Genomic DNA, 27,675 nt, shown 5'->3' on the forward strand with positions numbered 1-27,675 from the left:
TTAAAATTTGACACTGTTTTCCTCTGGGAATAGGGGAATAGTGTAGAGCAAAAGGACGAGTCCTACAGGATTATTTCCTTTTCTCCCTTTTTAATCCATCTCCATGGTCAAAGTCTTCATAATACAACTGCCTTCCTTTTGGGGCTGGGTTTGTCTCCTTACAGAGAGAGTATACAGTGTTCCTTCAGTTGAAAATCTGACAATATAAAGATACAGCCTCCTATAGATATAAGGAACTGGGTGGCCCTGATAAAAGGATACAGTATTTTTCTTCTGTAAATCATTGGTTCCAATGCAGCCCAGATTGGTACCAACCAAGGACTGTTAACATCTTGTTTCATATTTAGTGGTCAATGTGAAATCAGAAATTGTACCAGTTGGTACAAATGTACCAACCAGCACTAAACCTCAGAAGACTTTTACAGCAAGAGGTAGTCTGCTAGGCGAGAATAGACACACATGCTCTACCTCTTCTGTGAGCAGAGAACTTCTACTTCCAGGGCTGGTAATCTGACACCTTTCATGACCACCAAGTTCATACGACCAAATCAACTTAATACTGAATATTGAAAGCATTTAGTTGAAATGTTTGCCTATAGATTTTTAGATCATAAAATCACTTTTGTCTAATAAAATAAAAAAAATAAAAAAATAAAATTAATGGAGATATCCCATCTCCTAAAACTGGAAGGGACCTTGAAAGGTCATCGAGTCCAGCCCCCTGCCTTCACTAGCAGGACCAAGTACTGATTTTGCCCCAGATCCCCAAGTGGCCCCCTCAAGGATTGAACTCACAACCCTGGGTTTAGCAGGCCAATGCTCAAACCACTGAGCTATCCCTCCCCCAATTGTGAAGTATACTATCAGTTGTTTACTAAGGTACTCATCACAACTGTATTTTCATATAATTTCTTAATAAAAATATTCAAATCCAAGAATAGGGCAACTTTCTTTAAGCAAGCTCTACCATGAAGAAATACTAGGCCAGGTTCTGTGCTGAGTTACACATTAAATTGAGTTTCTACAGATTTACACCATGTAACTAGGCTCAGAAACTGGTTCACTATCTCAAAAAGAGTGCCTATTAGAAAAAAAATAGTTGGTAGAATAGGTCTCATATAGAGTAGACATTTGCATTATAAAAAAAATCTGCAAAATCTTTAGGATGCTTTAAAAAAATGCATTGTGGCTGAAGCAAAAGTCTAGGAGGCAGAAATCAGGGCTCTATTGTCAGGTCTGCCACCAATTTCCTGTGTATTCCGGGGCAAGTCATTTGGGCCCAGATACTCTAGGGTGCTGAGCAGTCTCAGCTTCTAATGACTTCAAGGGGAGAAGTTGGTACTCAACACCTCACAGAACCTTATTGTTCATTAGTATCTTCTTCTACTCAAATCAGAAAAGTAGCACTTTACTTCACAGGGGTGTTCTGAATCTAAATTAATTAACGTTAGACAAGTTCAGTTCATAAAATGGAAGGCCACTGTGTTACTACCAATGAATGCTAACACAGTCTCTCAATAATAAATCGAAACAATGAAACAGTGCATCTCCAGTAAAAGAATTTGAGAAACTTTGGGAGTGGCCACACTCAAACGTGGCAGTAATACAAAACGCTGCCAGCTGGAAGACAGAGTTTAACAGTGACCTCAGGACTTTCCTTGGTCCCTTGGTCACTGATGTACCCAGACATGACACATTACAAAAGAAAGACAAAAACAAATTCTAATTTGAAAAAGGCTATAAAATCAGAACTCCAGATATCCATGAGAAGTGCTTGGCTTAGAGATCAGCAATTTCTTATTAGCAGTAATTTAGGCCTATAGATCTCTCCAAATGTCAGGATTACCTAATATTTGGTTGGATTATACACAAAATTTGGCCATAATATCCATAATAATTTCACTGATATCTGTCTTCACTGTAAATTTTGCACATTTCAAACCATGACTTTAAACTTTACAGTTCTGTAACTGAAACCTTCCAAATGCTTTCAGATGAGATCCATATACATAATCTAAATGTATGTGATCAAGTTTCCCACAGGTGCAGCCACTGAGATGAACAGAGGTCCATCCTCAGCTTTCTATTGATCTGTTTATATCCCCCCTCAGTAAGGTTGTGGAATTAATACATTCTCATTCCTGTTTGTTAGTTTTTTAACATGTGTCTGAAACACTGTATTTTCCCCAGTAATACTAGAAAACGTTATTCTGAAGCAAATAATCTGACCATTACATGAAAAAGAAAAGTGAATATTTTAAAACTGAATTGTATTTTCATAAATAAATGAATGAGTAATTAAGTGACAAATATGAAAAATTATCAGATAGTTGAGCCTAAAAATATTTGAGGATAAATTTCATATGCACATTTTATGCATACAGAACAAAATATGAAAAACTAAAAGCTAGCAGAAAAAAATGTTGAGGATGAATTCAACACAGAAGACCTACCCTTGCCAAACAAACAAGCACAAAATGATGAAGTAAGAGGACTATTCAAGGATCAGATCATCTGTTTAAACAGATATTACTTCACTAATGCAACCTTTGAAATGTTCACATAGGTAGGCTTATAACATCTGTAGGCTTCAACCACTTGAGGTTTGAAATTCTACTCAATAGAGAAGTGATACAAAAAACTTATTTTGAGATAACAGAGATAGATTGTATCTACAGGATAATATGTTAAGTGAAACATACCAGAAATATATGTAGTATGTTAAGAAGTTACAGTTCATAAAAATATACCTTAAGGTCTTGACTTTGAGACCATATTTTTTGTTTGGATGAGTCAATCTCTTTTGTCATCTTCTCACATGAAGCTTTCATTTTCTTTAGCTGAGAAAAGAAAAAAAAAACAGTTGGGAGTTGCAGAGGCTATGTAGGTACTTAAACGTAAAATAATATTGCCTATACAAATGTAAAACCAGAATGTATTAGAAAACTATTCAGACATCAATTGTAAACAATTTAACAGATTACCACTAAACAAGTTTGATATATTAAATATTAATAATGATATTACAAATAAATAATAACAGCAATAACCCCAAACCAAATTCACTATTGCTTTTGCCCATGAACTCTCAAATGCCTGGGGGGGGAAAGTCTTTTGAAATGTGCCAGAAAATTTAAGAAATCCAGCTCCTAATGACTTTCAGGAAGCAAGTTTCCAAGTCAATAGCCCCTCCCAGAAAATGCCCTAAAAGCAGCATCCTCCCTCTTAAACTGAGGGGACTCCAGCTCATGCATTTCTGCTGATTGCAACAGCAGCATAACTCAAGGAGAGGCATAGTCTCTCAAGTCACCTAATCCCAAACTATTCAGGGCATTACAAGCACCTACTGATTGGAGCACTGGAGTTATGTGCCCTCTTCCAGATGCACTTTTCTGATAAACAGGTGGCCACAATATGTGCTAGCTTCATCTTCCAGTTTCAGTGTAGAGACCAACATTGCAGTCTAACAGTAATCTAATCTTGAGTGTCAAAAGGCACAAATAATGGTAGCCAAGTTTGTATGCAAAAGATACAAAGAGATAGGCAGAATATAGCGATCTTGGTCATTGCTGCTACCTGACCAGCCAGGAGTTGCACAGAACTCTATAATACATCTAAATTGTAAACACTTCACAAATGGCCACTGCATGTCTCCCTCAATCAGGGGTGCTGATATAATCCTTGCCTACTCTATTAGCTGCTTTTCCCAATTTACCAAAATTATTTCTATCTTTTCCATATTGTGTTTCAGCCAGCCAGACCTCATCTACTCATCCCTCGAACTCATATAGACACGTGAAAGTGAATGCTCTAATTTTAATATTTACTAGCTCTACAGAAATTGAGTTATTAGCTCTTACGTTTATTTAGTAAATTAGAGCTAATATAATGTCACAAGTTCACCAAACAGGTCCAGACATATATGTAAAGCCAAAACATTAGTTACATCCATCTATGTGTGGGGTCCTGTCATAAGTCTATACCCTACAAAACTTAACAGAATTAAACAAGCCTAAAACCTTAGCGCTGCATATAAAAGCAAGTTATTTTTATTGGATGGTGTTCTTGATAATCCCTGAGAGTTTTATTCTAATATTAAAAGAGTTTTATTACAAAACATGTCTAAGGACAAAATGCACAAAAAGCAAGAAGCAGCGGCATCTATGGGGAAAATCAAGGAGGAGAGAACACTGCCCTTTCTGTGTACCACGAGGGCATTCAGTGGTCTCTGGCTCCGCATGACAACTTCAGGGTCTGTCACATGCAGTCCTACTGGGAAGTCTTGTGGCAGGTCATCAGCTTGCGATTTATTTTCCTTGACAGTTCATTCTTCTTTCTGTCAGAGTACTCTCTTTGCTTTCTTAGCAGCCATCCCCTTGGCCTCCCCACTGCTGTCTCTGGCACTGTTTCACAACAAAGCACATTACTAAGCCAAAGCCTGCTGAGTAGACTTTTCAACTGTGCTGAGAATCATGTGACATTCATCCTCCCAAGTAACAATTCACTGTGGGTAATGTGCTTCTAGACCTGGGCCTCAAAAGAGATTCATAAACTACTAAACACATTGGTTATCTTATCTCACTGCAGAGACTTAACAGTGCTTGCTGTTTACAGAAGTATAATTGTTTCTGTGGTCACTTATTCTTGTGCCCCTTGAACAAATCTCAGAGGACTTGACGGAGATTATTTTTTCCCAATAAAAACAGCAAAGTTAATATGATTTATTTCAAATGTAATGAGTGACTGGATAAACAATAAGTTTATCAAACAGAAGACAAAGCTTAGGAATAGAAAAAAAATAAAATAGTGACACATTTCAGTGCTTTGCCAATTTTATGTACAACTAAAGGACTTCGAGACCATGTAGTTAACTGCTCTCTACTGTGTTTAAACGTACATTTCATAAAACATTTTAAACCCAAGAGGATTAACCAAATCACATTAGCAATATAAATAAGAAAATAAATACAAGACAGACTTTTCAGCCAGTGACTAAAAGCCTCTAGGACTGCATGAAAAATACATTTTTTTAAAATAGAAATGTTTGTTACTCTTCTTTTTTACCTTTAGAAAAGTATAATGCAGATATCTCTTCCTCTGTATGACATAAAAAAACCCAAACCACGAAATTTAACAATCTTCATCAATAACACAACTGATCTCTGAAAATAACGTCACTTTTCTTGTGGGGGCTCTCACATTTACACAACTGATACCAATGCACGTTAAAATTCAAGTACTACATTGTATTTTTAAAATACTTACGTCACCTTTTACCTAAAGCCCTAGATGGAGGATGGAACGTGTCATATTTCTGTGTTTACTGAAAACAGCTCAAAATAAAAATATATAAACTATTTTTTATATTTAAGTGGAACATTACTGTAGGGCAAGCTTAGGAAGAGTAGTGACAGAGATAATTTCTTTTTAGTATCCATGTAGCTGTCAACTCAACATTCCCAATCTTTTGACCTTTGTAACAAGTGAGGAATACGTATTGTTGCAGGCCGAAGGCTATATTTATGGAGCCAAACAGTGCAAATGTTACCTCATTAGATGTATCTTCCAGCTTGTTCTGGTAATCTGTCAAGGTATTCCTCAAAGTCTCAAGGACAACAGAGAGGCTTGGAGGTTTATCTTTGTCCTTGCGACTGCCTGAAGAAAAATTACAAAATGAAAATAAAGCCCTTAAAGTCACAGAGAGACAGAGAACTGCTCAGACTGGAACAGAGATATTAAAATTAGTTAGGGCTGCTACAGTAACAATACAGAACATTGAACAGCAGCCTTGTTCTCCCTACAGCATACAGTTTCATGTCAAATATAGCTAAATAACTGCTTGTATGAGAGCTGTTGTACAACAAAGTTGCAATCTCCAGTTAATACTTGCAGTTATCATCCAACTAATGGACTCTATATCCAGTTTGAGGTATGTAGCTTAGAGATTATTAGGGCTATATGTCATTCAGTCAGATCACCAACCATTTACACTGCACAGGGACACACTTTGCAAAAACATCTTGTATTAAGTTAAGTAGATTGCACTTTTCCTGCATTATTTTGGTGTCTTCTGACCAAGCATGCATTTTGTAATGTAGTAATACATCACTTACTCAACAAACCTTTGCTGAGCCAAAGATCACATGACGTTGTTATGCTTGGAAAGGTCTTAAAACTCTTTAAATGTTCTTGTATTCCAGTCCAAAAGGAAACACAGATTTTTTATTATCTGTCTGTGCATTCCTACATAATGTTTCAATTACAAATCTTAAAGCTGATATATCCATTATATGTACATTATACGTATTTATTAAACTTAAGCTACAACTTCTGCTCTAGTTGACTTAACTAGGGTCATAGGCACAAAAGTAGTTTACATTGTTGACTTCAAAATGATTTCTGAAAACAAGAACAATTTTATATCAATCACGTATTCATAAGTTGCCAACTGAATAACAGCAACTATAATAATAATTATATCATTTGCATATCACCTCTTAGCTCCCTTTATAAACATGAACTAGCCCTTAATCCCTAGTATTGCCCTTATTTTACAGAAGGAGCCATTGAGAAGCAAAGAGGTTAAAGAACATGATTTTCAGAGATGCTAAGCACCAACACCAATACCCACTGCAGTCAACAGAAGCTACAGTTGCTCAGCATGTCTGAAAAAAATCAGACCCTGAGCAACTTTTCCAGCATAACACAGCAAGTAAGGACACAGACTGTGTCTTGTATTCTAAACCTATCCATTAGACCAGCCACAAAACTTTCTATAAAACTATAGTTGCAGGAGCACCCTATCTTTTGACTATTTTAAAATCTTAGTTTAGTTTTTTCTAATCAAAAATGGAAGGGTAAGTATCACTTAACCAGATGTGAAGCATTAAACAAAGCCTGTCTTTGGATACTCACATGGAGCACCAACTGCAGTCAATGGAAACATCACACATGCATGCAAAATCAGAATATTGCCCACAACCACTTTAAAATTGAAATGTGAAAAGTAATTTCCCGTTTTTAATCACTTCAGGAAGTACAGAATAGGGCTTTAAGAGGTATTTCACTCTTGGACACACTAACTTTTCACTTTTATTTCTTAGTCCATCTTTATTACCATAGTCACACTGTGTTAAAACAAATGCTGATTCGCATTAGGGCTTAGAGTGCAAATTGCTTTATCTTCTGTTTCAGGAAGTTGGTGAGAATGCTATCCTAGGGCCAAGTTCTGCACTATGATCAACACAAAATTTTCCAGTTAATTCGATAGGCTGGGAAATATGCATGCATATCCTAAGGCATAATTCTGTTCTAAGGTTATCCTTATCACAGTCTATTTTGGTCACTTTTTTAACATTAAGAAAAAAAATTACACTAAAAATAAATTATGGACTAGATATGCCATCCTTGCTCTATTATTTGTATTCCTGTAACACCTAGAGGCCACCTCAACTGAAACAAGGCCCCACTATTCTAGGATATAATCCCTGCCCCACAGCATTTATAAATTAAATAGTCGAGACAAACAGAGGGTGAAGCAGAGGGACAGAGAGGAGAAGTGACTGCTCAGACTCACATAGCAGGTCAGTAGCAGAACTGGGAACAGAAACCAAATCTCTTGAGTCCCAGCCTAGTGCCCTAGCCCTGGACTAAGACGTCTCTTCTGGAGTATGCAAATACTGCACAAGCTGGCCCATTGTGTTCTTGTGGCATAGGGTATTAATCAACATAAATAAGGGTAGAAGAATCTGACCATATATGATAAGGTTAGATTTTATTTAGATTTAAGAAAGACATCCCATCCTTAAATTATCCAGCTGTGCTTAAGTAATGTAAAATCCCAGTATTGGAGGAAATTACAGAGTATTCAGGTCCCTTTGTTTTGCATAGCCCAGATCACATGGCAAGCAACCCTGAATTCCACAACATCATTACATTCTACAGCAACATTAATACTTGCATAGCCATTAAATATTGTTCATGCTCATCCCTCCCACCACTACAAGAACTCATACAAAACTATGGCTCACAATATTTTCATTTGTCCCTTATTTTGGGTGATGTGTTTTTTGCTGAGTTTTCCAGGTGATCCAACTCCACTCTCCAAGCTTCAAATCCTGCAGTGCCGTCTAGGAGGCAAGTCTCAGAACTGCCTTCTCCAACACATAAGCCTTGGAAACAGCAGTTTGTAACCAGCTTCAGAAACTCATCACCCTGGCTGCTGAACTCTTCTCCAGGCAGCCCAGCCCATCGTACCCGATTCCCTCTGACTAACTACAAGCTAAACTATCTGTCTGGTTCCATGGAACAGTGCAGGGAGCACACAACATAAACCAATTACCACCCCTTTGTGGGGAAAGCTGCAGGCAGGGCCCAGTTGGGCCATGAGACAGAAAACAAAATCAGGAGCTTGACTGTAGCAAAGTGCGGAATACTCTGACATCTTAGAAAAATGTCAAATTCTATAGTGCTCTTATTGAGATGAATGGGTCAGTTCACACTGTGTAAAGCTATTGTTTCAGGCTCTCTGCTGACTTAGGTGAGCAACACTCCATGAGTTTACACTTGTTCATACCAACCCTCAAGATGATAACTGGGAATTTTTAATCAATCAATATAATTAATACATAATCTATAGATCAGGCTACACAAGTTCATCTCCAAAACCTTATGGGCTAAAAATTATTTTTTAAATGAAAGTTAATATTCTGTAATACAATTCTGTGACTGAAATCACAGAATATATCCCCTCCAAAGTATCCCACACATGGTACAAGAAGTATAACAAGATGAACTGATGAAAAATTATCAGCTAAATTTCATGGCTTTAAAAGTGACCGGGGTGGTGAAGTGGGTTTGTGACTTTTTGCTTTATGAAAAATTGTTTAAGTTTTCCTGCTTGTTTTTACTTTAGAAATATCAGGACTGTCAAATCTCCTCTTGTTTTGCTAGAGAAGTCCCGTGAAGAACCCAAAGAGACTGGAAGATCTCTCCTCTCAGCCCTTAAGTGAAAGGACAGGACTGATGAACCTTTAACAAAACAGCATTTCTTTCAACTAGTTGACAGATGTTTGAATTAAACAGGTGTTTAAAAACAAAACAAAAAAGACATTTTAAAACAGTTTGTCTTCACAGGATAGTTATACTAGTATAAGATAAGGTCTGAATTTAAACTGATATTATTATTTATATTACAGTTACGTCGCTTGGGAAGGGGGTTAAGTTAAACAAAAAGAATTACTCTTATAGTGGAGTAAGTGTCCACCTGGGTGGTTATACTAGGATAACTAACACTGGTAAAACTTTGCCGAGTAGACAAAGCCCAAGACTCTCTTCCCTTCTGTTCAGGTTTCAATATGTCAGAACCCCACTGCTTCTCAAGTTCTCCAACACAAAGAGAGAACTCAATGTTTGACACTTTTATATTGTTAAAAAGTGGTCTTTAAAATACCCTTTAAAAACCAAAATTCCTTGAGGCCTTTCTTTTTACATCATAAAGAAACAGACAGAACACATTCTTTTCCCCTTCACAGGTCATCTTTAAAAGAGCAAGCATCCATTCCAGCAACATTTTTTTCTCATCTTCTGACACAGAACAGTCATAGCTGGTGCAGAAATGTGATACATCAGTCTCTCTCAGGTATGGCTCACATGAGGAAGTTCTGATGCACCACTTCCAGGAGTCAACCATTGGGAGTTTATGATCAACTGAGTATGTCTGCAGTTGATTTTCCTTCCCTGCTATGTAACTGGCCACTAGGAACATCTAGTAGGACTATGCCAGTTCTCAATCCTTGAGCAGGGGTGCTGGAACAATTTTTATAGTGGGGATGCTGAGAGCCTTGAACCAAACTGTAAGCCCTGTATACAATGGAAACTACTTCAAGCCGGGGGGTGTGATAGACCCTGAACACCCCTAGTTCCAGCACCTATGTCCTTGAGGACTTTGTTCTTCAATACTTGTTGATGTTATGCTACTGTTCCCAAAATATGATCCATGGATCACTGGTGGCCCATGAAGCCCTTGCTGTTGATTTGTGCAGAGTAGGCAGATAACATCGTGCTAGCTCTCCTAATTTCCAGTTGGTTTCTACGTTAGACCATAAGGAAGTATTAAAAGCTCCAACTTTTTATTTTTATTGGTCCTAGATTTTCTGCAAGTCCACTTCACAGAGCAATAGTGTCTCTTTGTGGGCATGAAAGAAATAATAGAAACAGCAATATTAGACAAACATACACAAGAAGAAAAAGCAGGTAAGAAGAAAGCAAAACATCTTTGAAAATACTACAATACGATCAATTGAAAAGTGCAGTGAACCTGCAAGACAAACTGTAGAATTTTACTGTTTGTCTCCCCTCAAACTAGAGCAACGCTTTTGAGGTTTCAGCGTTTGCTATGAGGACCCACTTGCAGCAGCAAATCAGACTTATTCTGCAGAGGAGCAACTCTCTACAGCTGCTTTTGAAGCTTTAAAAATTTTTATGTTTAGATGTCTTATTTTTAAAGGTGGGAGTAAATAAAGTGCATTAAAAACAAACTACTGAATTCCCACTAAGAGGGAAACATGGGATCAGATCACTCCTTGTGATACTTACCATCAAGGGGATGAGAAGAATGGAAAACCTGTTCAAAGTTCTATAAATTGCTTAGGAACAGCAGCAGACCCCCTCCCTTTAACCCTGCAAAAGCTCCTTTGTGCAAGAGAAGCACCACAGGCTTGAGAGGAGACTGGGAAAGGCTGCTCTAAATGGTACAAAATCCCAGTGAACCTATGGAGAAATATCCATAGGAGTTAATGTTGAGGCTTTCGGCATTAATTCTCACCGGTTCCCACTATGCACCTGGAAACTGACTGTGAGGATTTATTTGGCCCAAGTGCAGGTGAGGAGGTCATAGCATCACAGTTCCAGATGAAGCCAGGCTTTTATGGGAAACAGGGGAATCCCCAGAAATATCAGAAAGGGGTCTAGTGCTCTTCCACTCAACTTTCCCTGTCCAAAGCTTTTTATCTGGAATGACATTTGTCACAGTTCAGGGCAACCGCACATGTATTTCCCCGTAGTGGTTCAGCAAGGGCGCTCACTCTCAGGGATTCCAGCTCTCCAACCATTGCCTTTCTGGGTGGAAATACATGTTTCTCTCCTTTCTGACTGGCGTATTTCTAGACTGCACAGTTTCCTGCCTTCACTGTATTTCCCAGCACAGACAGGTTGCCCAAGGACACCTGCTTGCTTTCTCTTTAGAGATGGTTACAAGTGTAACTACTACAGATATAAATACCATACAGATTTCTATGCAAGCCTACTTCATTCTTAAGGTAAAAAGCATTACAGAGAAAACACTAAAAACAATAAAAGAACCTACACTCACGCTAATAAGATTACTAGAATTAATTGCAACCATAACATGGATTCTGGCTGGCCCGGTCCTTCCGGCCTTACCCTAAGGATTGGGGCCCTCTGTGGACCAGGGATTTGCTGGATCAGGAAGAAGGCCGTATGCTAGTTTAAAGCCAGGCTATTTATCTAAATCCCCTTTCTTAATCGATGGTTCCTGGAGAATCCACTTCAAAATAGTATATGCACACCTTTCTACGGGGGTGGCTTCTTTGAAGATGTTACAACCTGAGTCAATTTGCCTAATCACCCCCTGTTGTCCTTCAGATGGAAATACATACAATTCCACAATAACGCATACACAATTGCTTTTTTAATACAATGAACTCCAAAGATGTTAAAACTAATTCATTAAGGTTTAAGTTAATTCAGTAAAGTTCATTCAGGATATTGTAGGAAATTATCAGTCTGTCACAACGTTATTTGGCCAAAAATTCAGAGAAAATAAAGGAAAAAAAAAATCAATGAAAGGCTGCCACATCATCCGTCAATGTATCTTGTTGCTAGATATTTCAGAAATGCAGATATAATTTAAATAGCACCACATAGCACATTAGGTTTAACATGAACTTAAATAAACCCCTTTTCTCAACATGTTTTACCTATTTTTGTAAAAAGTACACTTCTACCTCGATATAACGTGACTCGATATAACATGAATTTGGATATAATGCAGTAAAGCAGCGCCGCGGGGGGGGGGGGGTAGGGGGCGCTGCGCACTCCGGTGGATCAAAGCAAGTTCAATATAACGCGATTTTACCTATAACGCGGTAAGATTTTTTGGATCCTGAGGACAGTGTTGTATCGAGGTAGAGTTGTAATTCCTAAGATTATTATAACAAAGATTAGAGGAAAATATTTCTTTATTTATTCAGTTCATTTACTGTGTGTGTTTGACAGCACTTTGTGAATACTTTGTTTGACTGGTTCCCTTGTATAGGAATGTGCATGTTCCATACACCAACCAGAAAGAAAAACTTTTTTTTTTTTTTAAAAAGAACATAAGATTGTAAAAATCACAAAAACTGACAGGGGAAATGACTGTCAGCTGTAGTACCTAAAACTACTTTTACCCCCTTTTTAAAAATAAATTTACTAGATTTCAAATTAATGGTGTCTCAATAATTCCTGTTTATCCTCAGTCCCCATCTCAATTGTAGAGTAATATGTTACAGATAATACCACATAATGTATATGGTAGAGTGATGCTAAATCTTCAATTTTAGATTTCTATACTAATCGGAAAAATATTTACCGGTGTGCTGTTTGAAATTAAATGAATGCAACTCAGCTAGAGTACAAAGTACTGCTATAAAGAGAACTGTGTTACATCCTGTGTCCTACATAACCTTTGTGAATATGTGACCTTTAAGTTGCTGAAGGTTGCCTCAGAATTTGGCTCAGTTCAGTCAAAACATCTGCTCCCCTTGCAGGTAGACTGTAAGGACTTTTTTCTCAGTTGGATTTAGAGCACAGCAAGAGAGCCCTTTTCTGACCGATCAGATAGATCCCAGCACTTGTAAATCAAGTTCTGGGCTGACAACAGCAGGTCCACATTCCGTCACCCTTTCTCAGCTAGCGAGGCCACTTGACTGCTGTGAGAACTGCTCTCATCATGTCATCAAATCAAAGCATGTTGAGAAGAGGGAATGCAAGAGGCATCTGCAGAATTCCCACAATGTAGTGACTTTGGAACACTGACAGATGCATCTGTCATTTTATACCTTCAACTAACCTGCTGTCCGCTGGCTTGACATAGTAAAGCTGTCCAAGAGTAACTCCAGTTCTCTCACATTGTTTTCACACATCTCTGTTAGGAAGGCCTGGCGTTTCTTGGCCTTTGTTTGACAGGGGGATGGGTGAAGGAAAAAAAAAATTAAAGTGGTAAACAAAAAAAAAAGACTTGTGTTACAATTAATATTTTTACTGTAGGACAAATTATACAAAAAGACACATTGCACATCATTACTTTTTCCTGAAATCAAGCGGGTACCACATGACAGTACAAACAGCTAAAACAGTGTTTCAGTGTGGACTTAACATGCATTTGGGATAAAAAACGGGGGAAGGGTGTGTGGGCCCTTCAAGCAGTCAGAATTACTAAAGTTTCAAAAAGAGTATAGTAATTTTCTCTTCCTGCCATAAAAATCGTTATCTGCTCCCTATGTACACAAACAACAAAGTTAATTGTTGCACTGCGCAAGGACATCTGGAAAGGCACAATGCTTCTGACAAGACGGGATGGAAATCAAGGTTCTGCTGCTTTGGAAAAGCCCATACCTATTGTAGTTGCAAGCTGCCAAGTGCAATTGTTAGCTATATTCTCCTTGCTAGATAGTGGTTTCTTTAACTAGAAAGCAGAGTTGTTGAGATTGATGTCCCAGAAGCAACGGAATAATGGAGAACACTTCAACTCCCAGCACTGGATTTTCTTTCAATAAGCTTTTCACTGGGGGACCTTGTGGGTAGGCTGTTGTTCAAACTACAGGGCTGGTCCTATTTCGAGGGCCAGTTTAATATTAAAGTGTCTGAAAAGATTTAGAATAAAATAAAATTGCAAATAATAGTTATGTCACATCGATTATTGTTTCTTCTTCAAAGGGCAGCCCAGCATCCAACTTGAGTAGACGGGCTGGGCAGTGGGCAGATCAATGGGAGAGGCACCCTTCCCACAAGCCAGTCTAATAGTTGCACAGACAATCCACAAAGGCTGCTTCAGCCCATCAGCTGATTTAGCACCATACTCCACTATCACTGGAGAAGAATGGGAGGATCAGCATAGCAGTAGGTCCTGTGGCCACACCCTCCATCCACACCTCATATCACACTTTTCCCTTCTCTGTGCAGCAGACCCTGCAGTCATGAAGGAGGGCCTAGATTTGTAATTGCAAGAGTTTAGATAAGTAAACTTATTATGTAGTTACAAATATTGAGGTACCATATGACATGTTTTCTTTTCATATGAAAAATATTTTAAAGAATATTAATAAAACGTGAATTTAATATTTCACACTTAGTTCAGGAGCACATTAAGCACTTGACACTGGCCAAATATGCACTCATTAATGTCAGGAATGATTCAGAGCCCACAGCACAGCAAGTCTCTGGGGAGCTTAACAAGTGTAGCTGGCCTGTCCTAGGCTGCTTGCTTGGCTGCACCACCTCATTGACGGGAAGAGTCAGCTGACTAGCTCTTAAGCCCAGCAGCAGCAGTTCAGCAGCTGCTCAAAACATTTGCACATGGCTGTGATAGCTCCTGAGCCTGCTTGCCCCAGACTTGCTCCCACCTTGTTCCAGTCCCACTCCTCTCCTACTTTTAATTCTGACCCAGTCAGTCCTGTCCTTGCCTCGGACCTTATCCTGCCCCTGCTTTGTCTCACTCAAGGTAACCCAGCTCTGATGCTCAACTCCAATTCCTGAATTCTGACTTTGGCTCTGACCCTCAGCTCTGGCATTTGGACTTTGACTCTGGCTCTGACCCTGGACACCTATTACTGGCTAGCGACTCCTGCTCCAACCACTAGGCATGATCACCCATGTCCCGATCTCTGACAATTAAGCTTAAATTTGTTAATACTGTACAAGTTAAGCAAGAGCCATTGCCATTCACTGTCATTAGGCTATATTGGGATATTCACAGGAATACTAAGGCCTCAATCCAGCAAAGTATTTGTGGATGCACTTAACTTTAAGCACATCTCACTTACTTCACTCTGGTACATCCAGATTCAGTAGAATATAAGGCCTAGCCTATGCTACAAAGCTTTGCTGGCACAACTATGTAAGCTAGGAATGCTGAGGGGGTGGGGGGGGGGGAAAATCACACTGCTAGCTGACACAGCTATGCCGACAAAAACCCCGGTTTCATAGATGCAACTATGCCAAAATAAGAGTGCTTCTGTTGACATAGCTAGTGTCATTTGGAGAGGTGGTTTAGCTTTGCTGGCAGAAGAACTCCTGTTGGCTTATGCTGTTTTCCACAAACTGTCGGCATTGCTATATTGGCATAGCTAGACCAGTCAAGGCTCTGTAATGAAGACATTCCCTGAGTATATTATATTAATATTCTGTTAAATATTAATCTGCCAAAAGAACCCTCTAACTTTAGTTACTTAATTTTTAAAACATATGCTACATATGCATATAGTAGCATTTAAGAGCTCAGTCCTACATGAGAAACCATGGGAATTTCTACACTGTGATAAAAAAAACCTGTGGCACCAAGTCTCAGAGCCTGGGTCAGCTGACCCAGGTGCTGGGTCAGCATCTGGACTTCAGTCCAAGCCCAGGCTCTGAGACTCCACAAGGGAGGAGGGTCTCAGAGCTGTGGCTATGCTGCGGGTCTTTTATTGCAGTGTACTTGTATCGAATGGGAGTTTCAGGTGCACAGGAGTACTTCTGAAAGCTACTGAAGCTTCCAGATGACTATAATCAAATATTTATATTATGGTAGCACCCAGAGGCCTCAGCAAGAATGGGGCCATTGTGCTATTCCCTGTCTAAATGAATATGTAGACATGGTCTCTGCCAAAGAGTTTACAATTAAAGAAGTCCATAGTCAAAAAATGACATCTGTCTGGACAACAAGTGGGAAAGGATTAAGTCAGAAGTAAGCAATAATTAAAAGTACCCTTTTCATAACATCCTTGTAATGAAGGGGTGGTGAAGAAAGAAGGTACATATCTCCTATTTCTGATCCTGACCAGTTACTCATTATTTATCTTCTGTGCTAAAATTATGATTCACTATTTGAATAAATTTTCCTTCCTATTTGTTCATAGCACAGGAAGTTTACTCTCCATAGCCCCAAGAAAATTCTACTATATTGTCAATTACATACAGACCAACACACTACTACTTATCCAAGGATCCAATCAGTTTTTCCAATGTGGGAAATGTCGGCCCCCAAAAAGCTCTCTTATGAGCTGATAGCATATCATTGGCAAACAAGGACAAATATATGCAATTTTCTGCTGTGTTCTCCCCTATTCAGTTTAAATATTTTATAAAATGTGTTTTACTGTTTCAATTTTAATTATATGTGCTGTATATCTACTAATATATTATTCATGTGCGTTTCAGTGTTAGGTTCCCTGTAGCATTTACATGGGTTTCCTTATGTGATAGTTTGTACTACACTTCACAAAGAATTTCCAACACAACTGAAATCCATATATACACAAGTGCTTGTATTTGCAGAACGCCAATACAAATATATTGTAAAGGATCATCTTTTCCACAGGATGCAAATACATTAGAAGGATTTACCTTACAGTGCATACTATCAATAGGAAAATATAACAGTATGGTCAATATCACAGTAAGAAAAAGGCTTTCTTTTTAATATAAGCCACTTTAGTACAGACAAGGTCATACTGAATCTAGCCCACAGAAAAGTCTTTATAAGCACGCCTAAACAAATGTACTTTTCCCCCCCCCTCGGCCTTCCATTTTTTTAAATTCACCACATTTTAGTCAGTACATTCGGCCTTCATCGTTTCTCTGTACTCACATTTGCTAACTGTGTCCATAAGTCTCCATGCCAATTTCAGTATCTATTTTTCAATTGCAGTAAAGAACCAAAGGAAATTCCTTAAACTAGCCAGATCTTCTATATTTTACATACAAACAATTTAGTTTCCTTCCTTTCTAACTCCTGTTCCAGTTCCCTCTCCCTCATCATTGCAGCCTATGATTTTTTTTCCTTAAATTTGCAAAGTGGAAAACTTAAGCATAGATGTGAATGTGCATTGCAGAGAATATACCAAAAGGGTTTCTCAGTTTCCTAATGCATGTTCTTAATGAGAATGAGTAAGGTTCTACACTAGAGGTCAGGCTGGGTGTATTCATGGTGCCCCCACCAGTTTTTGCAAGATCTAAGCTTTCATTTACATTTTTTAAAATGTTTCTAGTCCTTATGCTTGTAAAGATATTTTTCTGAGTACTGAGTCTGCAAGTAGGGTTGCCAGATGTCCATTTTTGACCGGAATGCCTGGTCAAAAAGGCACCGTTGCGGCTCCAGTTGGCACCACCGACTGGACCGTTAAAAGTCCGGTCGGTGGTGTATTGGGGACCCGGGGCTAAGGCAGGCTCCCTACCTGCCTTGGTTCCGTGTGGGTCCCGGAAGCAGCTGCCAGGCCTCTGTGGCCCGTAGGTGCACGAGTGGCCAAGGAGGCTCCGCACAATGCTCCTGCCCCCAGCACCGGCTCCACAGATCCCATTTGTCGGCAACCGTAACCAATGGGAGCTGTGGGGGTGGCATGAAGGTAGCATGCATAGCCTCCATGGCTGCCCATGCACTTAGGGGATACAGGGACCTGGTGGCTGCTTCCTGGGAGCTGCAGTAAGTGCTGCTGGGACCCCGCATCCCAGACACCCTCCCACACCCCAACCACCTACTCCAGCCCAGAGTCCCTCACGCACCCAAATTCCCTCCTGGAGCCTGCACCCCACTCCTCCCCACACACATTCCAATCCCTGCCCCAGCCCTGTGCTCCCTCCTGCTCCCCAAACTCCTCATCCGTGGCCCCACCCCAGAGCCCACAACCACAGCTGGAGCCCTCATTCCCCCCACACATCCCGACTTCCTATCCCAGCACAGAGCCCTCTCCTGCACCCCAAACCCATCATGCCCAGCCCCACCCCAGAGCCCATACCCGCAGCCCACACTCCCTTCCCACACCCCAACCCCGTGCCCCAGTCCGGTGAAAGTGAGTGATAGTAGGGAAGAGCGAGAGATAGAGGGCTGGAGTGAGCACGGGTGGGGCCTTGGGGAAGGGGCGGGGCCTCAGGGAAGGGGCAGGGAAGGTGTTTGGTTTTGTGCAATTAGAAAGTTGGCATCCCTATCTGCAAGTAGAAGCAATAGTTCTAAGACCAGTGCTGCTCCGTAGGAAATTCCTTAGTTGAGGAAGGAGTAAACGTAACAGAGCTACACTAGGTCTCTCGTGTGAGAGGACAAGAAATTCAGGGGGATTCCACGTGAAGGAGGGATTTAAGGCATGTCTACACTACAAACTAAAGTCGACCTATGTTAGTTCAACTTACAGCCACCACAGTAATTACTGTGGTTTTTCACGTCCACACTTCCTCTTTCTGTCAGTGGTGCGCGTCCTCACCAGGAGCAGTGAGAGGGGCAGTGAGAGGGCCTGAGAGCCCGAGCTCTCAGCCCCCTATTCCCTACTGGGAGCCTGGCTGCTGCTGGGGCTCTCAGCTCCCCACTCCCTCAATCTCCTTGGAAAATCCCAGCATTGAGTAAGAAAGTAATACAATAATGTATTTATACATCAAACTTTTTAAGGGTTAACCACGTAAACTAAAATTCCACAAGATGGCTGCAACTTTGGTTGGAGATTTATGCCAGTGCACTACAAACCCAAGATACACCTGTAGGGAAGAACAGTATGATAGAAGAAATCATTACACTAAAATTGGTTTTAAATAGCAAAATTTCCCAAAGGTGGCTCCTTAAGTTTTACCAGTTAACATTTCATGTGTACAAATTACAGGTACAAGTCCCACATCTGCACATGCAATTTTTTACCTGAATAAATAACCATTTGTACATGCAATTACATATATTTTTCAGGTGCAATTTAGATGCACAACTTCAAAAATTTGGCCATCTCTGTTTGAGAGACTTCGGTTTTTCACTAAGGCTTCGATTCAGAAAAGCTCTTAAACAAGCAGTTAAGTCTATCCTATGCAGGACAGCACTTAGGCATGTACTTAACCTCAATGGGACAACTTTGAACATGTCATCCTGAATATGAATGCTTTTCTGAATCAGAGCCTAAATAATAGAGCAACAAGTATGTGTGTATTGTAGGTACTTATAACTCCAGAGGATGGCTTCCGTTAGGATAAAAGAAACAAGAATTATGCTAGATTGGTTTTTGTAGTCAGCAGGACTCTTCAATTGAATAAGAATGCCCCCTCCCAAGTTATAAAAACCCGACAAAATCTTGGACACGTCCAGCAGAGAATAGAATAAGTAACTTTTTTTCTGAATTAATATCAGCATTACTGAGAGCAGAATTTGTTCCTTTGCATTTATATAGCACTTCATATATTCAAAACATGGTACAAACATTAACTAATCATGTTTTATACTCTGCTTATCAACATTTTTGACTTCATTGTTACAGAATCTGAGATATTGTCAATCTACAGGAAGTACCTTTGCAGTGACTTATGGTACGACCTTCAATTCTTAATAGTCTAGAAGCAGCTAAGCATTCTTTCAGAATCTCCAAATATTATATATGGCTGACATACCAACACGGGAAAAATGTTTATTGAAATAATATCGACATTTTAGTGAGGAATTTGAAAAATCCAGGAACAAACACCTCTACCCCAATATAACACGAATTCGGATATAAAGCGGTAAAGCAGCGCTCGGGGGAGGGGGGGACGCAGGGCTGCGCACTCCAGTGGATCAAAGCAAGTTCGATATAACACGGTTTCACCTATAAAGCAGTAAGATTTTTTGGCTCCCGAGGTCAGTGTTATATCGGGGTAGAGGTGGATGTTTAAATGTTCTCATTAAAGTAAGTTTGCACTAGAAAATAAAGTTCATTTTGTTTCCTAATATACTTTATTAATAAAATGATAAATTTCCAGAACCTTCACTATGTACATTCACAACTCCGTCCACACAAAATAAAAAGCTTCAACTTCCCCTTCTCTTCAACAACTAAAAGTTAGGGTTTATCGGTACTAGATGGCAGGAATTGAAATCCAAAAGCATCTTCAGAAAAACAATTCTAGCCACAAGTTATTTTTTTAAGAGGCCAAGAATAGAGATGGAGCCATTTCGATGTAAAGCCAATTCTGAACCACAATGTATATACCCATTCTTCCAAAGTCTTATTCTGCAAACTCTAAATTCTTAAAACACTAGTTGGAAAGAATAACAAGTCTGAAAACAGTTTCCCTAACAATAACACAAGGAAATCTTGAGATCTTGCCCATACTGAATATTGCCTAGGCAATCCTGTCTGGTACTAACAGATTCGATCACATTTGATCCATGCAGATTTGTGGCAGACTTTTGCAACATGCTGAACTTTTAAATTAAAAGCAGCATAACTGCTTTACTTTATATGCAGTGGAGCCATAAAGACAAATGTTCTTTTTAATATACAAGTTTCCAAAGAATGAGCTTCGTTCCAACACAAGTTACTTCAAAACCCAAGAGTTTGTTTTAAAACATTTCAGGAAATATTACCAAACATTTAAAATATTTTAAGGACAAAATCATTGTATTAGACAGATCAGTGGGAAACCATAGAATGAGATTATCTGAGTCTGAAAAAAATAGACATTGAGAAGGTCTAACTTTAAAACAAAAGAATGAGAGAAAGGACCGGTAATTATTATACAAGAAAGACTAAAAGTATTAACATTTCTCCCACTGACAATTTCAGTTCAGAAAAAGGACAGCTTGGTAACAAAATATATCATATATATTTCAGTTTTTAGCCAGAGCTTTCTGCATTAAACAAAAATGAAAAACTCTTCAGCATGAAAAAACCAAGACCACACTCTACCTATTCCAGCTTCTCAAATAAAAAACAAAAAAGTCTTCAGAGAAAAATATTAAGATGAGTTTAAAAAAAAAAATCTAATCCAGAAAGGGGCTTTGAATACCTCTCCTGAACAAGCCTTTTAAAAGGTGGCTTGCATATTTCTGCCTCGTCAAGGCAGTCTTGAGGTTTTGAGTCACTCAGCAGCTTTTTCCACCTAACCAATATGTCCCTTGCAGTCATATTGCAATGCTAGTTTTGAGGGCTCCTTTCTGCTTTACCATAAACTATATTCAGGATTTTCTTCCGAAGTCTTAACCTCTCAAGTGGCAAAAAGCATATACGTGTAATTTACACCCTCCTAAGCAAAGTGAAAAAAAAAAAAAAGGGAGATAGGAGGAGGAAAAAAGAGCAAGAGAGAGATATGACGTGGAGAGCGTATGTACTCATCCAGGTTCCATTGAGAATCATCACAGCCGGCAGCTCACCGCCTCTAATTTTACACTAATAAACATCAGCCAGCTATTGGCAGTGGCCAAGGAGGCACTGTTGCATTCCTGTCTTACGGGTTCTGTGGGGTTTAGAGAGGATGGCTTAATTTAGAGCAAGTGTCCCTTAGTACCTTGACCTTATATGGAAGAAGATTGTCTCTTCACAGGAAAGAGAGGAGCTGGGAGGAAACACTCCATTGAAACAGCCAGTCCAGGAGGGTACAGAGTAAAGTTTTTGCTGAAACAGGTTTATTAGCTTACCAGTTTTTGAAGGGGCATTGTTAGCACTCTGAATAAGAAATATGACTCAGCAATATTATGTTTTATTTGAGTCATTAAATAATCTAAACAAATACAAACCCAGGGATCATCAACCATTTGGTTTATTTAAAAAAAAAAAAAAAAACACTTGTGACCAGTTTGTTTGCTGGGGTTAGACAAAAGTGAAATAAGTAATTTACCATTCCCGTCCCCTTATGAGCTCTTGCAGTTATACCTGCAGTGGCCTACTAATACAATTTTGAGACAAGTGGGAGAAAGACAAGGGAGAAGTAATGATAGAAGTAAAGTATTAAACATCGGAATGAGCAGACAAGAGAGCAATGCAAGAAATCCAAAGATTTGCATGAGTGGTGGAAGTCATAAGAACATAAGAATGGCCATACTGGGTGAGACCAAAGGTCCAATCCAGCCCTGTATCCTGTCTACTGAAAGTGACCAATGTCAGGTGTCCCAGAGGGAGTGAACCTAACAGGTAATGATCAAGTGATCTCTCTCTTGCCATCCATCTCCACCCTCTGACAAACAGAGGCTAGAGACACCATTCCTTTCCCATCCTGGCTAATAGCCATTAATGGACTTAACCTCCATGAATGTATCTAGTTCTCTTTTAAACCCTGTTACAGTAAAGTCCTGTTCTGTGACTTTATGCTTGAAAAGGTCTGAGCATAAAATCCGGGGTGGGGAAAGTAATCAAATTGGGACCGTGTTCCTCATGAGTGGATATATATATATATATATATATATATATATATATATATATAGATAGATAGATAGATAGATAGATAGATAGATATATAAAATGTTCCTCCTACCAAGTTTCCCTTTTCTTTAATTGACTGCAACAAGCCTGCTGATCCTTCTGATGCAGACCCTTGCTGCAGCTCACTGACTAGCATGAATCCTCTCAGCAGCAAGAAGCAGATGGCACCCTCCCTGCTATGTATAGTGTAGACATAGCCTAAGGCACAGAGGTGAAGTAACTTGCCCAAAGCCATACTAGCAAGACAGTGGCAGAGCTTTAGGGCTGGTTTATACCAGGGAACTTGCAATCGGCACACCTACATCTCTTAGGGTGTGAAAAACCCACTCTCCTGAGACACATAGCTACATCAACCTAACCTGTGCTGCCGACAGCACTAGGACGATGGAAGAGTTTTTCCATTGACATACCTCTGGGGAAGGTAGATTAACTATGCTAATGGGGGAACCCCTCCCGTAGGTGTAGGTAGCATCCAGGCTGAAGCGCTATAGCCATGCAGCTGCACCATTGCAGCTGTGCCTCTGTAGCAGTTTAAATGTAGACATACCCTTAGATTAGGCCTACAGAGCAATCAAATCATTTTCATAACATTCTTCAGCTTTTTATATAGTAAAATATACAATGTCATCTGCTGGTCCAATAAAGCAAGTGCCACAGGGCTTCTCTCTTACCTTTGCAAGTTCCTCCTGTAATTCTTTGCAACTTTTTTCATTATCCTGGAGTCTCTCAGAGAGATGTGTAATTACTTTCTTCTTTTCCTCAATCTCTTCATTTAGTTGCTTGTTTGTAGAAAAATACTCTTTTTCGAATCTGAAAAGTTTCAGTGTTAGAACAGGTTTTTCAAATATATTTTTGTCAACCAACATTATATACTTTTAAACACAATTGACAGATGTACTATATATCGTGTTTTCATGCCATAAGGCTTTAAAACTTGCCTTTACTTTTTTTCATAAAAAAAATCCACTCCTTAAATGAAAGCCTTTAAAGAAATAGTACCTCCCCTTAAGATAACCAGGTGTTTGTACTATGCCTGCAGTCATAAGTAAAATAGGTTTAGTGGTCTTGATGTGGCCTTTAGATTACATTTAATGAACAAAATTCACCACAGTTCAATTACCTCAGAAATTGACTCTTATTCAGTCTCCAGGCAAGTCTTGCCTAACCAGCTTTGAATTAAAACGTAACAGTGGCACCCACAATGTCTATATAAAATCTGGTTATGTTCTATTCTAAATTGTGTAGCATAGGATTTTAATGTCAAACAGATGTTCAAACAATCATCTACCAATGGTTGAATTCTAAATGCTAGGGACATTATTACCCTCATTACTCACTGTCACTGGAAGTGATGTCCAGGAGTTTGGAGTGAGAAATCCCATCCTATTCCTTGTTTTTAGAATTTTAACAGTGGGATCTTCCCCTGAATTTGTTTGTTTGTCTATTTGCTGTAAAGAATGTTTATGCTTTATGAGCCATCCAAAACAGACTTGTGGGACAAGAGAAATCATCACTGAGAGAAGGAAAGTTGTTCTGTGGTGGCAGTTTGTGGCTTGGGAGAGAACCCAGACTGTTGACTCTGTCTAGGGCAGATGACCACAGCCTTGAAATGTGAGAGAGTCAGAGCTCTCTGCACTTTTCGTCAGAGGGAATCCTGGGAAATGCAGTCCCAAGTCCCAGAGAATGACGAGACTTGTAGGCCTCCACAGCAAAGCATAATGGGAAAGGGGGTGGCAAGATAGTAGCAGTCATCTTCTCCCTTATAAGAGGGAGGTTGAAGATGCCAACAGCCCCTCTGAGTCAGGGAGAACTCTACTTGTTTGCTTTTGACTTTAATCACCAGATCTTTGGGGAGAGTCTGGAAACTCAGGAATAGTTGGGAGAAAGGAACTCTGGTAAGGGTCTGTTTCTTTTAAACTTTATTACAAAGACTTGCAGTTTGTCTGTTTGACTTTAAACTGGCACTTCTCTTGAGTGAATTTGGGTTCTCTGGAGGAAGAACTCACCTTCCCAACCCTAGCGAGGGCTGTGTTTGTTTGTAAAATACTCAATTGGCAAAAGTCATGTTGATACAGCAGCTAATAAAATTGCCCAGATCAGCAATTGAGGAGAAACAGTAGAACACCACTGTAGTTCTGATGCTAGAATCGATAATTCTTTCTCCATGTCTAACGTACTAACCAAGTATGTTAATTAAGCTCTAAAATGGTTATGCCATTTGTATCTGGCTATTTTATTTTGGTTTTCTAATTTTTTTTTTTTTACAATTGAAATATATAATTAATAAAGGTTTAGTACTTAAATCTATAGATCAATATCTCTAATTCTAGTGGTGTCATCACTGTAACAGTTATGTCCTCTCACAATCCAGTGTTAGTTTATCAAAATAAAGTTGATTATTAGCCATAGTCAAAATATATTTCCAAATATTTCTAAAAGTAATTCTAGATATAAAAAATTGCTGCTCCCTAAGGAAAAATTGGCTATTCATTTTTTCCTGTTTTTCTAATTTCTTTCCAAGCTTAGGTTTAAGGCCAAAAAATATTATACTTTTATTATGGTTATGCAAAAACCTTTGTTTTTCAATTTAAAGAAAAGCAGGTCTCTTAATCTAGATAATGATTCTGATATTGATCCAACAGATTATTAGATCCGAGACAGTTGAATGCAATTTAATTTTTATTTAATTATTCTTATGAACAATTACAATATAACAGAACACTGAAATTTGTGTAAATCTGTTTTTTCTAAAGATATTTTGAAAGACAGCTAAAAACATGGTTATGAATTTTTTTTTATAATTGTTATCAATATTTTGTATAATGATTTAGTGTAAATTATAAATTTAAAAATAAATTTGGCTCTGGTATGGAGTAGATTACATTTAACAAACAAAAAATTCACCACTTCCATTAGCTCCGAAGTTGCCTCAAGACTGAAGTCTTGCTGGTTTTAACCATTATTAAATTAATGTGCAACAGTAGCACCCAAACTATCCATATATTGTGTATTAAATCTGGTTGTGTGCTATTCTAAGTTGTGTGCTGTACAGTTTGAACAATTTGCAAAATTTCAAACAGATGTTCAAAGAATCATGAAAACGTGGTCTAATTCTGTAAGGTTTAATTTTTATTCTTAAATCATTATTATGATTTTTGTTTCCAGAGCACATTCAAATACCAAAGCAATTAAAACATTAAGACTTAACATCACTGTTATATTGGTATGTATTATTCCCATTTCACGAAGGTGTAAATAGAGGCACAGACAAGTTAAGTGACTGCTCAAGGCCACCGAAGAAGTCAATAAAACTCAGACTTTGAATGTCAAGCCCCATGCTGTAATCACTAGACAACATTCCATATTCACATCTGATCAAATAATGCTATTGTACTATGTCCACAAAAATCTATTAATAAACACATGTATGGTCTGATCTTGCAAGGCTTTGAGATGCCTCAGGTCCCAGTAAAGACAACAGGAGTTGAGTGTGCATAGCACTTGCAGATGCATGTCCCTACTAACAATAATTGCCAAGGCAGAACACACAGAGTTACTTTAATAAAACAAAATTCATGGAAAGTCAAACAGTACTGTATCCAAGCCACTTTTTGTTTTATTCTCAGAACCCAATTTTATGTGTGGAACAATTTAGGTGATCTCAACCCCTTTTTTGTTTAAAAAATAGAAGCACCTGTGAATTTTTTCCATTATCCAACTTTTGCTTCTAGATTGGTAAAGCAAGGTACATAACTATTTTTTTGCATCCTGTTTTAACGTAAGAGATCTGATAGTTTGGAACACTAAATGTGAAGAGAAAAAACAGGTGTAGCAAATAGCAAATGGGACCTCTTTCAAATGACCTAGATCTGATACTGGCCTTCCCTTTTTTCTCTCCTCTTTTCAGTGAAGCATGCTGAGGAAGCCAGGGATACAGAGTCCTTTCTCTACACCACCCTATCCCCTTCTGAAGTCATGCCAGAGTCCAAGATTAGGAAACATTCCAGAGGTAAGCATTTCGTTTTACTTTTGGATGTTTGCTTGGTCTCAATAGACTTCTGATGTAAAATGGTGGTGGAGAGGACAAACCAAAAAAAAACAAACAGAAGAATTGTAGCATGGAGGGGGGGAAAAAAACAGATGACCACAGTCAGTGGGCAAACCTGATGGCAACAAATTAGGCTGTTATGGATAATTAAAGAGCATTCTAATGCAAAGGTACTACTTTGCTTGCCTCCTGTCTTCATTTTCTAAATATTCCCTTTTGATAACTCCAGACCTACTGATTACCAAAAAATCACAAACTTCCATGGTGGGAACCATGTTTATATAAAAAGGCTGTGAATGGGAGAAAGGAGGTTCATGAGATAGTTGCATGAACCACCTCCCCTACACATCTGTAATTATATAAGATCCCTGTGGCAATTACAGCAGTTTCTTAAATGAAAAAATATGTATGTATTTTTAGATATCTTTTCATAAGATTTAGCAGATGAAAGCATAGAAAAGGAACACGCAACATGTGACCACCTGCAAGCGTTCCACAGATCACAGCTTAGGAACCTCTGATCAAACACAATATTTGTGCAGTTTGAAAACAGCTGGGGGGGAAAGTGCGTACTAGAAGAGTATGACATTTTTAAGAAAACAGAACAGTACAAAGCTGCTAGGAAAATTATATTGAAAGACTAAATATTTCCTGGAAGAAGTAAAAAATACCTAAGGAAAGGATAGTGGAAAGAGAAAGCCTCTGGAAATTTTTACTAAAGCAGTAAAATATTTTCCTTTAACAGTCATATTAGGACAGCTAAAACAATAAGAAATAATTGGTTTCCTAAGTTTCGTGGACTTCAGTGGTTTCTACAGTGTTCTAGGTACCAAGACGGAGGAGGACTGGGGACTGGAAGATGAATTACTCAAGTTAAAACATTAGGAGCTTAGAGTCTCTGCCATGTAGCCTCACCAATCTCCAGCCTTAAAATCACTTTCTTGGTTGATTCCAAGATCTTGACTGAAATAATCTAAGAGTTGGATTCACAGACTTGATACCACATACAATGATAAGTTAACGGGGAGAGTAAGAGAAAAGTAGCATTGACAGATAAACTAATTAACATAACCTTTGACTAAAGCAGTCACATATGTTTATAAATGGGTTTTCTCGAAAAGGAAGTTTAATGCATAGCACAAAGTTCATCAATATTTAGATCAAAGACTA

The 27,675-nt window shown here is 38.8% G+C and overlaps 1 protein-coding gene across 8 annotated transcripts in view; it reads right to left on the reverse strand.

The window, feature by feature from the left end:
* The window catches only part of CCDC171 (coiled-coil domain containing 171), a 219,787-nt gene that overhangs the window by 132,689 nt on the left and 59,423 nt on the right, over positions 1-27,675 (reverse strand). For all 8 annotated transcript variants that reach the window (XR_010588656.1, XM_065549498.1, XM_065549497.1 and 5 more), the window contains 4 exons: positions 23,129-23,267; positions 13,133-13,235; positions 5,549-5,655; positions 2,751-2,840 (listed from right to left, as the gene is read on the reverse strand). Coding sequence is in view for 7 of the 8 variants with exons in the window: in XM_065549498.1 (XP_065405570.1) it covers positions 2,751-2,840; positions 5,549-5,655; positions 13,133-13,235; positions 23,129-23,267 (439 nt within the window). In the remaining variant the exon portion in view is untranslated. The remainder of the gene's footprint in view (positions 1-2,750; positions 2,841-5,548; positions 5,656-13,132; positions 13,236-23,128; positions 23,268-27,675) is intronic.

Source organism: Chrysemys picta, chromosome 6, assembly GCF_011386835.1.
Source record: "Chrysemys picta bellii isolate R12L10 chromosome 6, ASM1138683v2, whole genome shotgun sequence".
In the NCBI taxonomy this organism is placed as follows: domain Eukaryota; kingdom Metazoa; phylum Chordata; order Testudines; family Emydidae; genus Chrysemys; species Chrysemys picta.